At 48.2% G+C, this 15,266-nt stretch overlaps 1 protein-coding gene across 4 annotated transcripts in view; it reads left to right on the forward strand.

The window, feature by feature from the left end:
- Nucleotides 1-15,266, forward strand: part of LOC142587341 (mitochondrial-processing peptidase subunit alpha) — a 233,772-nt gene that overhangs the window by 127,690 nt on the left and 90,816 nt on the right. For all 4 annotated transcript variants that reach the window (XM_075698266.1, XM_075698267.1, XM_075698268.1 and 1 more), the window contains one exon: nucleotides 15,009-15,117. In XM_075698266.1, coding sequence (XP_075554381.1) covers nucleotides 15,009-15,117 — 109 coding nt within the window. The remainder of the gene's footprint in view (nucleotides 1-15,008; nucleotides 15,118-15,266) is intronic.

Consider the following 15,266-nt stretch of genomic DNA (forward strand, 5'->3'; position numbering starts at 1 on the left):
CGGATGAAGGGGACCGTTTACTTTAGGTCGCGAAGGTGAGCGCAAGAGCGGTCGTTCTCTTCTTTCTTCCTTTCGGGACTGCAAGCACATTCACTGGTCTTCGATTTCTTCATGCGTAACAATATATATATATATATATATATATATATATATATATATATATATATATTACTTGGAGAAAATACACTTGACAGATTGCTGCTGGCACATTGTTGTGGACGATCTCAACCGTGAGAAGACTGCTTTTGTAACAATATATTTACAAGAGACAGGCATACAAGATGGAGCCTGTGCACACGAATATTGGCGATCGTCGTCCTTGTCAGTCTTGTCATCATCGTTCGCTCCTGCAGCGCCTCATTAACCCCCGGCGGCGAAGGTGCTGTCCCGGCAATTTGTTGCCTATCCCCCATTTTTGTTGGCTGGGTGATTTCACATTCGTACGGCTGCTACTGAGATATTGGTCCACTCGTCACCAAAGAGCTTTAGATACCGATGAAGCACCGCTGGTTTGGTCTCGCTGTATCATACGGTCGTGGTAGCAGGTTGTCGTGGCAAGGTGGCCTCCGATACAGTCGGACCAGTAAATTGCTTCATTGGTTGGACGTGAGATGAGTCGTGTGCCTGTGCCTAGACTCTCACCTATGAATGCGAAATTATTCTACTGTGTCAAATCTGATGATGTATATCTCGAAACGCAAGCATTATTGAAGAATCAAACAAAATTGACTTGTCTCCGAATTGATCACTCAATTTTTAATATAACCATATATACCTAATGTGAAATAAAACAAATACAATTTTTTTGCTGGATCTACCTGTTCGCAAAAACTGTGTCTGCCATATCAGATAAGCTGCCATATCAGATAAGCTATCAGATGCAAGCAACTATTGGCATAGATAGCATTGGTTTTATCAAAATAACCGATGCTTTAACTTTAGAGGACTTCTATAATTCGGAGAGAATGGTGTTTCGAGAATGATGCAAAAATAATTAAATAAATAAAACACCCATTCCATTCAGGGAGGTAAAGAAGGAGATTGCGGCTATTACATTTGCTTCTCATGTATTAGCAACATACCTTTTCTTTTCGATAGAGTGCTCCGTCTTAAAGGATACACTTATAGTGGCGAGATCACGCTTAGGGTTCTTGAAACTCCTCCAAAGAAGGGCAGAAGACAGGCACACAAGATGGAGCCCATGCGTACGACTATCGGCGGTCATTGTCTTTGTCAGTCCTCCCGTCATCATTTGCTCGTGCAGCGTCTCGTAGCATAACACATGGCGGCAAAGGCGCTGTCCTGGCGCTTGGTAGGTTTGAGTGATATCGCTTCAGTTGAGCAGTGTGAACGATATCAGAGGAGGATCGCAGTATGGAGGTATCGAAAGGTAACTCGTAGGGCACGTCTGTCATTTGACGCAAGACGTGGTATGGGCCTGAGTAGGCTGAAATCAGCTTCTCACAAAGACCAACTCGCCGTGCTAGTTTCCAAAGAAGCACAATGTCACAAGGGTTAAAGTGGGTATCGCCGTGACAAGCATCATAATCCGTCGTTGCTTTTCTCTGGAAGTGGTCAGATGCAGACAAGTGATCTCACGTGCTTTGGTCGCTCTAGATATGGCATCTCGGGCATAGTCTGATGTTTTATCCAGAATGGCTGGGAGGACCGTTTCAAACGGGGTAGCATAGGGTCTCGTTCATACAAGAGAAAAAATGGAGAGAAACCGGCAGAATCATGGCATGACGTATTGTGGGTGAATGTGACAAGCAGCAGAGTGGCATCCCAGTCACGGTGGTCGGTGGAGACACGCATAGCGAGCATTTCTGTGATAGTTCTATTTAGCCGCTCTGTGAGGCCGTTGGTCTGAGGGTGATACGCCATTGTAAACTTGTGCTTTGTAGTTCAGGTATGCAAGATGTCCTGACAACTTGTGAGAGAAAGTAGCAGCCCCGGTTGGTAAGGAGTTGTTGGGGAGCGCCGTGGTGAAGTATCACTGCGTCGACAAGGAAGTCAGCCACGTCAGTTGCACAACTGGTAGGGAGAGCCTGCGTGATCGCATACTGGGTGGTGTAGCCTGCAGAAACTCCTATCCACTTGTTCCCACTAAGCGATAGAGGAAAAGAGCCAAGGAGATCAAGACCAACTCGAAAGAATGGCGCAGATGGTATTTAAATCGGCTGAAGACAGCCAGCTGGTACAGCTGCTGGTTTTTTGCGGTGCTGACAAGATTTACAGGCGCCGACATAACAGTAAATGGAACGGTAAATACAGTGCAGTCCACTTATAACGATATCGAGAAAGACGAAAAATATGATCGTTATAACCGATGATCGCTATATCTGGACTGCAGTTATCAAAAAAAAAAATTTTTTTAAACGCGGAACATACCTTTGCAGCTCCGAGCTCCAATTCGCTACTTGCTCTAAAGAATATATGATGTAGACAGTAGGCCGTAAAAAACAAACTTTATTTCTAGCGCCAATGACCGTGTCAAGGGTTAGGCGCGCCGAAATAGTCCGAAATCTGCACTTGCTTTTGCAGCAGCTTCAGATTCACAACCGCGGTGTGCATGGATTCCAGCTGCTGCGCGAACACTGGCGGCAATCCTTTAGCATGCATAACATCAATTAAGGAGTCGATCGACGACAGTGCACTTTGCGTGGACATCGTGGTCAGGGTCAAGGAGCCACTGTCGATCTCGTTGTCACTGTCGCTGATGCCGTCGCCACCGTCGCACAACTTTGCCGTCTGTCGAGACAGCACATCTTCGGCGATCGCCTCGTCGGTGACTTCATCGCAGAACGAGGCAGCACTGTCTGCAGTCAAAAACTCCTCCTTCGGCACAACACCTGTGTCACCAGTAGGAACGAGCTCCCAGAGCTCGATATGTCAGCGACTTCCACCGGGTCGGTCTCAGCGGGTTGGGGAAGTTCGTTCTTACGCACAAAGCCCGCCTTCTTGAAGCAATTGGTGATGAACCACTGGTAAAGCGCCTCTTCAACATCGGCGTACAAAGGGTCTCTAACCCTTTTCCGCTGATCGGCCAATGCCTCCTTGGATCGGCATGGCCGCTGATAGCTCCTGCCTTCACAATCGCGGTGCTCCCGGTTTTCAAGATGGTTGATATCGTTAACTGGACGAGCTAATACTTCTTCACGAGGGCGCTCACCTTGAAGCCGCATCGAGAGTCCTGCAAAATATCCATCTTCGTGTCAAGCGACACAGCTTTGCGCTTTGTCGGCGCCATCTTCTAACTGGGTTGAACCATTTGAACCGTTGGTTGCACGCTGCTCCGGTGGCGTCAGCCTGCTATCGCGAGATGGATGGATGGATGGATGATTGTGGCTCAACCCTTTGAATCGGGCGGCGGCGGCGCGCGCCACCTAGCCTTTAATGGTTCTATATGCATGCATACCTATGTATTTACTCCTTTACTTTTGCATTGATATTGTCCACCAATCAGATAGCCTCTGTTTAGTTATTTCTACCTGTTCAAAGTCTATTCTACTTTCACTGTCTTTAAAACCCAAGGCTTTGAATAGTTCCCCATTAGATTCAACTGCAGGGTGAAGTTGTTTACAAGCAAGTATCAGGTGTTCCGCCGTTTCCTCCTCCTCTCTACACGCCTCGCACACCAAATCTATCTCCTGGTATCTGGCTCGGTACGTTTTAGTCCTCAGTACACCTGTCCTGGCTTCGAACAACAATGAGCTTCCCTTAGAGTTATCATAAATATTTTCTTTGGCTATTTCTTGCTTAAACGTCCTGTATGTCTCCAATGCCGATTTGGTTTGCATCTCTGTACTCCACATACCCTCTCTGCCTCCTTAACCTTTTTCTTGACAGATGATTCCTTACTTGTTCCCCCGCTACTGCCCAAGTATTTGCTTGTCAATTTTCTAGTTCGCTTCCTCCACCTCGTGTCAACATTCCTCGTGTATAAGTAACTGAAAACCTTCCTAGCCCACCGAATTTCCCCCATTTTTCTCAATCGCTCCTCAAATGCTATCGTGCTACTAGCCTCTCTGCTCTCGAAAGAAGACCATCCCAGATCCCCCTGCACTCCAAGATTTGGTGTCTTGCCATGTGCTCCCAGAGCCAGCCTACCCACACCACGTTGCCTAATTTCCAACTGTTGCCGGGTCTCTGTTCTAATACATAGAACTGCATTGGCAAAAGTCAGGCCTGGTACCATTACCCCCTTCCATATCCCTCGTACTACCTCGTACCTATTGTAGTTCCACAGTGCCCTACTCTTCATAATCGCTGCACTTCTGTTACCTTTAGTCGTTAGATATTTTTCGTACTCTGTCAGATACTCAATGCCATTATTTATCCACACCCCAAGGTACTTGTATTTATCGACTATCTCCAGCGTGGCCTCCTGTATCTTATGCTCGCCGCAACTGTTATCATTAAAAATCATGACTGCTGATTTTTCTTTGCTAAACTTCAAGCCTAACCTGTCTCCTTCTGTACCACATATGTCCATTAATTCCTGCAGATCTTCTGCATTGTCAGCCATTAATACAATATCATCCGCGTACATCAGTCCTGGTAATGACTGTTCAATCAATTTTCCTTGCTTGAGAAATGATAGGTTGAAGCCGAGTCCGCTTTGCTGTATTTTGGCCTCTAGACCTTGTAGGTACAGCATAAACATCAGAGGTGACAATGGGCACCCCTGCCTAAGCCCCCGCCGAATCATCACAGGCTCCGAAACCTGCTTTTCCCATTGTATAATCACCCGGTTACCTTTATAGATATCTTTTAAGAAATTGGTTACTCCATCTTGCACTCCTAAAGTTTCCAGAATGCCCCACAAGCCCTCTTGAAGTGCACTGTCATAGGCTCCCTTGATGTCCAGAAAAGCCAGCCATAGGGGTCTGTGTTCCTTTTCAGCTATTTCAATGCACTGTGTTAGCGAGAACAGATTGTCTTCTAGCCTCCTATGCTTCCGGAACCGATTTTGTAGCTCTCCAAGTACTCCCTCGTTCTCTACCCATGCCTGCAGTCTGTCCTTTATAATCTGCATAACCACCCTGTAAACCACTGACGTCACTGTTATAGGCCGGTAGTTATTTATGTCAGCTTTGTCCCCCTTTCCCTTATATATCATTCTCATCCTACTTAGCCTCCATTCGTCAGGTACTTTACCATCCACTAGCATTTTGCTCACCACCTCCCTCAATGCTTTCTTAGATTTCGGGCCCAATTTCTTTATTAACATAATTGGAATACCATCGGGGCCTGCCGATGTGCTACTTGGTACCCTCTTCTCCGCCCTTTCCCACTCTTTTTGTCCAAGCGAAAGCAGTGGGTTGACCGGGCTATCCCTCTCCAACGTACTGCAAGTACCATTTGTCTGTTTTGTAAATTTTTCCCTCATCATGGTTCCTATATGCTCCATTGCCGCCTCTCCTTCTAACCGAGTACCTTGAGCTGTTACTATATACCTCTGCTCTAGGCTTGTCCTATTACCCAAGGAGTTCAGATGTTGCCAGAATTTTCTAGCTGCCTGTTTATCTTTTTTATTGCTTATTTTTGACAGCCATTGGGACCCTTTTGTCTTGATTTTCTCGTTGATCAAATAAGATGCTTTCCTTTTGCATTTTATGTAGTTTACCCATTTCCTCTCTACTTCTGCTTCAGGTTCTCCCTTACTTTTGGAATACCTGTGTTTCCTGGAGGCTTCCTGACGTTTCTTTATGGCCTTCTTAACCTCTTCATCCCACCAGCTCTTGAGTTTTCGTATCCCTTGCCTTGTTTTCCTGACTCGCGCCTTACCTAGCTCACGCTCAAATAGTCTCATTAACTTTGGGTAAGTCCAATCAGTTTCAGTACTCTCTGATATTTCCTCTTCAATTTGTTTGGCCGCTATTTCCACTTCGTCTTCTGAGTAAAAAATCACATCTGGCGTTTCCTCGTGCGTCGTTCGTGCTTTAGTTTCCCTCTTAAAACTCAACTTGATACGTTTGTGGTCGCTACCTATACTTCTGGAGCCCTTTTCATCTATAATCATGGCTCCTAATCTATCGTACATCCTATGTGACATCAACGCATAATCTATTGTCGAGTGTCGACCCCCTACCTCCCATGTTATGATCCCGTCACACTTTTCAGTAGAGTTACAGACAACTAAGTTAAGCCTCTCACACATATCCAGCAGCATGTTACCTGTGGAGTCTGTGTACCCATCCATATCTTCAACATGCGCATTCATGTCTCCTAATACAATTACTTCACATCCTTTTCCTAGCTCATTGATGTCCACTGCTATACAGTCCAACATTTTTTTGTTTTCCTCTTTAGCATTTGATCCTGTCCAAAGGTATACCAAGCCCAGAAGTGTTTTCGCCCCTGCTACTTTTCCTTCTAGCCATAAATGCTCCTTGCATTCCTGTTTGACCCTTTGCCAATTTGTATTTTTATGAATGAATGCTTGCTGAGCACGAGGTCGCAGGATCGAATCCCGGCCACGGCGGCCGCATTTCGATGGGGGCGAAATGCGAAAACACCCGTGTGCTTAGATTTAGGTGCACGTTAAAGAACCCCAGGTGGTCAAAATTTCCGGAGTCCTCCACTACGGCGTGCCTCATAATCAGAAAGTGGTTTTGGCACGTAAAACCCCAAATATTATTATTGAATGAATGCTCCAATTCCCCCACCCTTTCTGCTACCCTGCACTCTGTTGCAGTATTCGCATGCATAATCAAGGTTACAGGGCGGTTGTTCCATGTCCCTAAGATGTGTCTCTACAAACCCATAAACCATTAAGTTCTCCTGCCTTAGTTGTTCTTCGATTTCCTCCCATTTTAGCCTATTTCTGCCACCTTGCATGTTAATGAACCCTATGTCTGACTTAATTTGGCTCTTGTGCTTATTCCTGTCACCTCTCCTACAGTACCGATGTTCGCATGTATGTGGCTCCTGCCTCGAATCGTCCACGCCTACGCTGCTTCTTTCAGGGCTCTGGGTCCCCCTAAAAAAGCTGTTGCCTGGCGACCCATCCTCCCCCTATCCTTTTGCCAGTGGCACCACTGTAGTGAATACCATCCTGCACAAAAGGTCGGAAGCCGGTTCCGTACACGTCCCTGTTGACCTCCATCACGCTGTACCCGAGTCGTCCGCTCAGACTCCTAATGACCCGATTGGCCTCAACCACCCTCCTTTCTACCTGGTAAGCCTGGCCCTGGACCTCTGGGATAGTGCATATGGTCACATGCACCCTCCCGGAGGCCTCTCTAAGCTTACTCAGCCCAGTCTCAACGTGCCTCTCAAGGTCCTGGCTTCTCCCCTTAAGCACTTCATTGAGCCCAGAATGCATAATGACCAAGCTGTCGCTCTCCGTGCTGACCCCAATTACTTCCCGCGCCTTGGTCATTGCTTCCGCCATACCCTTGCCCGCTTGCACCTCCACCTGTACTCGCCCGTCCGCCTTCACTCTCGCCATCACGCCCTGTTCGGCCCTCCCCACATTGGAGTCCCCTATCACCAGGACCCTTCTACGTGCAAACCGTTCGACTGCAGCCTGTGCCTGCTGCCCGTCCCTTTGTGCCCGCTGGCGCCCCTGTGGCTGCAGCGTCGCCTCACTCGGGGCGCGTTGTGCAGCTTCACTATAACTACGCCGCTTCACCGGCGGCGAGCTGATGACGGCTTGCTTTGGCTCCCTGCCTCCCACTTCGCCTGTAGGGTCTGCCCTACTTTCCGAGTTTTTGCCAACACATTGTTGTCCTGACCCGACCTTCTCCGCTGCCTGCATCTCCAGCGCGTCGAGCCGCCTTTCCAGTTCGGCGCTCCTTTCTTTTTCTGCCTCAAGCTCGGCCACGGTCCTTACTAACTGCGCGGCCTGGGCCGCCTCCACCTTGACAAAATTGTCAACTTTCGCCTGCAGTGCTACCCGCTTCTCCTGTTCCTCCCTCAGTTCTGCCTTAAGCTCGTCGAACTTAGCCGCCCAATTCCCTTCCAGTTTTTGGACGGCTTCCCTGACGCCCTCGCACGACCTGCACGTGAAGCTAGACCCCTCCGCGTCTGCTAAATTCTGGAACTTAGTTTCGTCGAGGAAGCACCATCGCAGGCACTCGTCGCACTGCACTTGCTCCCCGTCCCCCGCGGCCTTCGCGTTCTTCGATTTCATCGCTAGGCCTACGTCCTGAGGCCCAACGAGGAACTTCGCCAAATCACTCAAGCAAAGCCGACCTCGACCGCTATTCCAAACTAAAATAAAGAATTGTCATTCCCTACCCCATGCAAGAATCTGAGGAGCTAGCTGAAATAATTAACGAAGCCTATCAATAGGTCCCTCCTACCAACTAGGCCTAACGGGGGAGCCGCCAGACCTAGATAAAGCCGGTGCGTTTGCTACTCTTACCAAGAATTCAAAATTTGCGCCCCTACTCCATGCAACAGAAAATACTTCAAAACACTAGCTAATAAAGATAAAAAGGTACTTAGCTACGAACGAAGTCGCTGAAGCCTCGACCACAGGAGCGTCCGTACCGCCGTCCGCCGCGTGAGAGGCGCGGGACGGGCGCCACCGCGTCACTTTGCTTGTCGTTTTTTTTTTCTTTCTCTCTCTTTCGGAGCGACTGTGGCCGACGGGCATGAAGCAGCTAGCACCATCTTGTGGTGCGCTGCGCCTACTCAGCTATTCTCCAGTGCGCGGGCGGGGCGAGACGCGCTGCGCGGTAATGGCGGCAGATACGAACTTACGGAGGTAAACATCGCCTCGTCTCGACATCGTTCGTTTCAGGGAACTAAGCAACACTAGTGTTACGATTATTTGGCACGGAAAATGCCGTCCAGACTGCAAAATTTAGATCCTTATATCCGATATGCGGTGAATAACCTATCGTTATAAATGGTTTTTTTCCCCATAGACCTAATGCATAAAATGACACTCTCGTGTCGACCCATCGTTATAACCGATATATTGTTATATGTGGTATCGTTATAAGTGGACTGCACTGCACTGGGCGAAAAGAAACGACATCGAACGTGGTCATATGTCTTTGAGACTCCCAGATGACCAGTGGTTGGGACATCATGCCACTGTGCGAGCACAGTCTCACGCATATGCTTGGGAACGACCAGGAGCAGTACAGGGTCATCAGGGCGCTTATTGTAACGGTGCAATATGCCATCTTGCAGCACAAACATACGAAAAGAGGAGGAACTTGTCTGGTCTGCCAGGCTGAGAATAATTTCTCTCACATAAAGGTCGCGTCGCTGCTCATCGGCGATGTCGCAAAACATGGTAAGCGCGAGGACGCAACTTGACTCACTGGTCTCAGGCTGGTCTGGTGGGTCCACTGGATGATGTGACAAGCAATTAGCGTCCTCATGGAGTCGGCCTGTCTTATACACCACTGTGTAAGAATACTCTTGGAGCCATATAGCCCACTGACCGAGGCGTCCAGCTGGATCTTTTAAAAACGAAAGCCAGCATAGGGCATGGTGATAACTGTGAAAGGCTGTCCATAGAGGTAGGGGCGAAATTTACTTACTGCTCAAATGAGGGCAACACATTCATGTTCGGTGAGCGAGTAATTGTGCTCAGCTGGTGAAAGAAGATGACAGGGTGGCAACCATGGTGTCGTTGTGCCAGAACAACGCCGATACCGTGGCCGCTGGCATCGGTGCGAACCTCCATAGCAGCGGACACGTCAAAGTGGTCAAGAATTGGTGGCAATGTAAGTCGCGTTAGATCACGACTGTGTCGCGTTGACCTGTGGCTGGTACGTGGCGTCGTCAGGTAGTCTTTTGTCTGCATATTCTTTGCTTCCAGACTTCGTTGGGACGGCGGCGTGACCTTATGTCGTCGAGGTAGTCTCTTCGTAGTCTTCGTAGGTGGCGGAGGATCTTCGTCAGTTCGACGAACAGCAACCGCGCCTCCATCGGTTGCTGCTTTTAGTTTTCCGAATATGGGCTCACGGACCAGCCCCAAGCTTGGCCAGTGTATGGACGGCGCTGCGGCGACAGGTAGCAGCCTGGTGGCGGCGAACGAGACGGTCGTTGAGGGATCCACTGAGTAGCGGCCATGTCACGAGGGCGTTCACCTTCTCTCAGGCGCGCTGTGTTGACGACGAAGCCTCGCAATCCCAGGTCGCGGTATGGCCATCGGCAGTACACATGGCCGGCTTCATCGCAGTGGTAGCAGAGCGGGCGGGCTTCGGGGGCGTGCCAAATGTCCGTCTTCCTCGCATAGGTGCACTGGGCTACGGGTGGGCGTGCTGGCGGTGGCGGACAGCGGAATTGCGGCGTTACAGGGCCCTGGCGCGGTCGCGGATAGGGACCTTGACGGCGTGCGACAGCGGCGTAGGTCATCGCTTCTGGCTGGGGCTGCGGTAATTGAGGTTGCACCTCAGGAACTCCAAACAATCGCTGAACCTCATCTTTCACATGTCAGCGATCGAGGCCACTTGAGGCGGCTACGAAGGCAAGACCTTGCACTGTTCTTCGAACACAATGGCCCTGATGGTCTCTTGGAGATTACTGGAGCCCAGTGCTTGGATTGAGCACTGAGGCGTGAGCACTTGGCAGTTATGTTGCCTAGTGTGCATTTCTAAAGTTTTCTCAATCGTCGTTGCCTCTGTCAAGGACTCGGCTACGGTCTTCAGTGGGTTTCGGATCAGTCCTGTGAAATGTTCTTGCTTTATGCCTCGCATCAAGAAACGCACCTTTTTCTCTTCAGACATTTCCGGGTCAGCGTGCTGGAAAAGACGGGTCATCTCTTCCGTGAAGATGGTGATGGTCTCATTAGGTAGTTGGCATCAGATTTCCAGCAGAACTTCAGCCTTTTCTTTATGGACAATGCTCCTAGACGTCCTCAGGAAGTTATTGCGGAACAGGTCCCATGTTGTAAGGGTGGATTCCCGGTTCTCGAACCAAGTCCTTGGTGCATCTTCCAAGGTGAAGTACACGTGTCATAGCTTATCCTCAGAGGTCCAGTTGTTGAAGGTCGAGATCCTTTCGAAGGTTTCGCGCCAGGTTTCCAGATCCTCCGACGTAGCCCCACGGAAGGCAGGGGGCTCTCTGGGCTGTTGAAATACGATGGGTGACACTGGGGCTGCCATTGTATTTGCCTTGGCCACAATCTTCTTGGTCTTCTCAGGTAGAAGTCCGTGCTCCGGGGGCAGCTGTTGAAGGTGGCAGCTTGCTCGATGGTCCAGGACTACGTTGGTGTTCTTTTTGCGGTCCGGGCTTGGATCACGGCTTGTCGGGGCGTCCAGTACACGAACGAAAAGCAACTCCGCCAGATGTCAGGTGGAGGGACGTATGAAGAACACAGTAGCAATACTGTGAAAGGCAGAACTAACTTTTATTGGGCAAACCTGTGCCCACAAGAACAGGCTACACTTATAGCACAACGATAGCGATGAACACGGTTGGCAATCGTCGAAAATCTGATCAGCGGGTCAGGCACGGTGGCTTTTATAGATCAGTCGTCGAATGCTCCAGAGTAACCGCTGGGACCCACGTGTCTTCCACAAAGTTCTACACTATTCGCGTCACGCTTACATGGAATCAGATTACACAAGTTGTGGTGAAAGACAGTGGACGGAACCATCGATGACATTCCAGAAACTTTTTACATACAGGCACGTCCTGCGCTGTGCAGTAACATTTTTAGGCAGTGAGAAGTGGTCGTCCGATAAAGATAAAGAAGTACACGTGTCACTAGATAAACTAGCACTGCCACAACATCTGTGTCTTGCATGCACATAAAATTTTACACCCTATGTTCCATCCTTTGAATCATTAAATCAGAGGGTATAAAGGTTTCTCTCTCAAAATTGGCTCGTGGAGTGACGTTTGAAGAACACTGTAGCAATACTGGTGAAAAACGAAACTAACTTTTATTGGGCGAACCTGTGCACACAAAAACAGGCTACACTTAAAGAACGGCGACAACGGCAAACACAGTCGGCGATCGGAAAAATCTGATCAGCGAGTCGAGCGCGTCAGCTTTTATAGAAGTCGTTGAATGTTCCAGAGTAATCGCTGAGACCCGCGTGCCTTCCACAAAGTTCTATGCCATTCGCGTCGCGCATGCGTGCAATCAGATTACACAAGTTTTGGCGACAACAGACAGCGGATAGAAGCATCGATAACATTCTAGAAACTTCCAATACATGTAGACCCTTCCTGCGCTGAGCGATAACATTTCTTAGACGGTAAAAGTGCTCACCCATATAAGATAAACGAGTTCACGTGTCAATATTAGAGATTTGTACTATTCCATATTCCAAATCACGCGCTTGTGGGCATCGTTGAAGAATCCATTTTTGAATTTGGAGCTGTGCCATTCCAGAATGAGTATGCCATCACAGTCAACGGTTTTCTTGATGTTCTAACAATTTACCTTAACTCCACTTTCGCTGAATGGAACGGAAAAGTTTATCTGTAAAACAGCGGCATGTATATCGGTTCATGTATTGCCCCTATTCTGAGCGATCTGTTATTACCATATTTAGATAAGAAGGCTGAAGTTCTTTTAGTTTTTACACATGTAGTAAAATGTTTTTGGTTTGCCAATGATTACCTTATTCCATTAGACTGTAATAATGTCGGCTTTGATTCTTCCCTCCAGCAGACAGAGGCGCTGCTTATCGAATGCCTGAAACCACTCACTCTCATGCACGAACATCCTGAGAATGGTGCCCTAAAGTTTTTTTTATTTGAGGTGGTCCTTTTTAGGCGAACATGTCTGCTGGAAATGTGAGCCCCACGCTAAAACAACCCCTGCTGCCTTTTGCATCAGCCCATAGTAAATTGGTCCAATGCGGCATTGTTCAGGCTTGCTTGAAAAATGCTTTTCTGAAATCTTGTTACCACTCAGTACAAGAGAGGTTCAGGTTGCAGGTAGTTTGTTTGAAGGCTCTTGACTGTCAACTGCCTTATCGTTTCCATTTCAGAGACGCTGCATAAGAAGTTGCAATTTTGTGATGCCCATCCCGACCCACGTGATACCATTTGCAGGAATCCAGCGGTCGTCCATAAATTCACGCTATCTCGCTTAAACTAAAGAAAATAGGCCAAAGAGTGGGAGTTTCCGTCGTTTTTTCTTCGCCCCACCAGTTATCTCAGTTAGGTGCCAGAACCAGCCCTGTCAGCAGACAATCAAAATCATGCAATATTGTGCACAGAAAGGGTTTCGTCGATTGCGCAAGAGGAGTAGTGTATAGCATACCTCTTTCCTGCAGGTAGCGCTATGTGGGACAGACGGGAAGGTACCTAAATGTGAAGTTGCAAGAGCATAATCAGAAAGTGCAAAAAGGGAGGGAGGGCTTCCTCGGAATGCATTGCTCCCAATGTAAATGTCTGCCACTATTTGAAAAAACAGAAATACTAGCAAGAAATGTGCATGAAAACACAAGACTCATCATTGAGGCAGTGGCTATCGCAGAAGGCAACTTTGTTAGCAAACCAGCCATAGCGTTGACTGTTAAAGAATTTGCTTATCTGGGGTCTCTACATGGGAGGCCGCCTTAGGCCTTGGTGCGCTCTTGTTAATTTGTGGTGACCATGTTAACTTCCGTGATTGTATCTGATTGTGATCAAGTGCGGGAGCTTATATATGCATGGCCTTGTTGTAATAAACGCCAGTTGGAAGTCAGCGCTTGTCCTTGTCGCCTTACTAGTGTCCTGTGTCCACTCTCATGCTGGTTACATCAGCGTGGAATACGAACTAGCCCAGTCTCACACCTTGCTGCAATTCTGAAAGCTGTCTACACAAATGCCACACATGTTCTAAAATAGGTCCTTAATGTCTACTGAGAAGACGCTTACTCGCTCTTACTCAATATATACCTAAAACATACCCGAATATATACTTACTCATCCGGGAAAACAAACTACCCGTAGTCACTAAAAGCTTTCGCACACTGCGCTGTAGTTAACATCTATGTAATGCAAATTGTTGCGTTAATTGTTGCAGCACGAGGCCCCGACAGATGTGCACCGAGCTCTTGGGGCTGGAAGCATGCATTGTTGTTTGTGCGGCTTCGGCAAGCACATGTTTACGCTCCTGAAATTCGGCCTGGGTTGGCCACTTATTCATTTTGGGCATTTTGGCCGGAAACATTGATGTGCCCTTTCTACGAGAATCATTGCAGCCCAATGCACCAATGTGCATAGAGCTGGTGGGACCCGAATGACCCAGGATGTGCTTTATTGTTTTCCAATTGTGTAGTGTTTCATGAAGCTGATGAGAAACCAAAATGAAACGAAGCTGGTGATCGGCAGTGGAATACAATGCTGCCAGAGTGAAACATAGCGCTCACTTGGGTTATTGGGAATTAAAAGCATGCAGTATGCTTCCAATAGCACTATGTGACATGCACTGGGATACAGGTAGGTGAAAGTGCTTACTTGAATAGGGTTGGCTGTGTGTTTAAAGTGCGATGGCCTGTGCAGAGATTCACTGGAAGAGGAAACTGAGTGTATGGTGGCACGGGCGGGCGAGTACCACAGGGAAGCTGCTGTGGCAGCTTGATCGTGCACACCTTGCGCCTCTTCCTGTTCACATGGGTTCTAGCGGCCGGAAAATGTATCACACAATCACAGTTTGTTGGTGTACTGTAAGTTGATGCCAAAAGATAGTGTTTTCCATCAATGTATTATCCAGTAGAAAATAAGCTTAACTGCACGAGTAATTTCTTATATCACATATGTTGCCACCAGGAAATCGTATGTAACAGGATCGTACCAATGAGGTTCTGTTATATTTTGCTGGCCAGTTTGTTCTATTCTGTGTGTTCTCAAAAAGCAGATGACACTGACATCTTTGAAGTTGATTAGTTGCTTTTAAGTGCATGCATTGTTTTTGCAGCTGTCCATTGTTAACACTACAGCATGTGCCACATGGGGGTGGCATCTCTGTATGTCACCTTCAATGTGCACACCATAGAGCTTGAGGTGTGTGCGTTCACGATTCGTGTTTGCCAAGAGAATAGCTGAAAGTGTTTGGTGGGCCCCTGACATCAGTGTATTGTGATGTGCAGGTACTTTGTGGAGCAGGTGCCGATCTGGCAGGATAACCCGGAGTTAATTCTGGACCCCAGGATGGAGCCGGACGCATCCATTGCACAATACACGGGGGGTGTTGTCAAGGTGGGTTCGTCCCTGCTGGTCGCTTCAACTCTGGCTGGAGCTCCACTTGTCCAGTGGGGACGAAAATGCCACGCATAATTGTGGGGCATTTTCAGCCTTTTTTTGGGTACCAGCGTTCCTTTCAACTTTGCTCTCGTCTCCGTTTTGAT

Source organism: Dermacentor variabilis, chromosome 7 (assembly GCF_050947875.1).
Source record: "Dermacentor variabilis isolate Ectoservices chromosome 7, ASM5094787v1, whole genome shotgun sequence".
NCBI lineage: Eukaryota > Metazoa > Arthropoda > Arachnida > Ixodida > Ixodidae > Dermacentor > Dermacentor variabilis.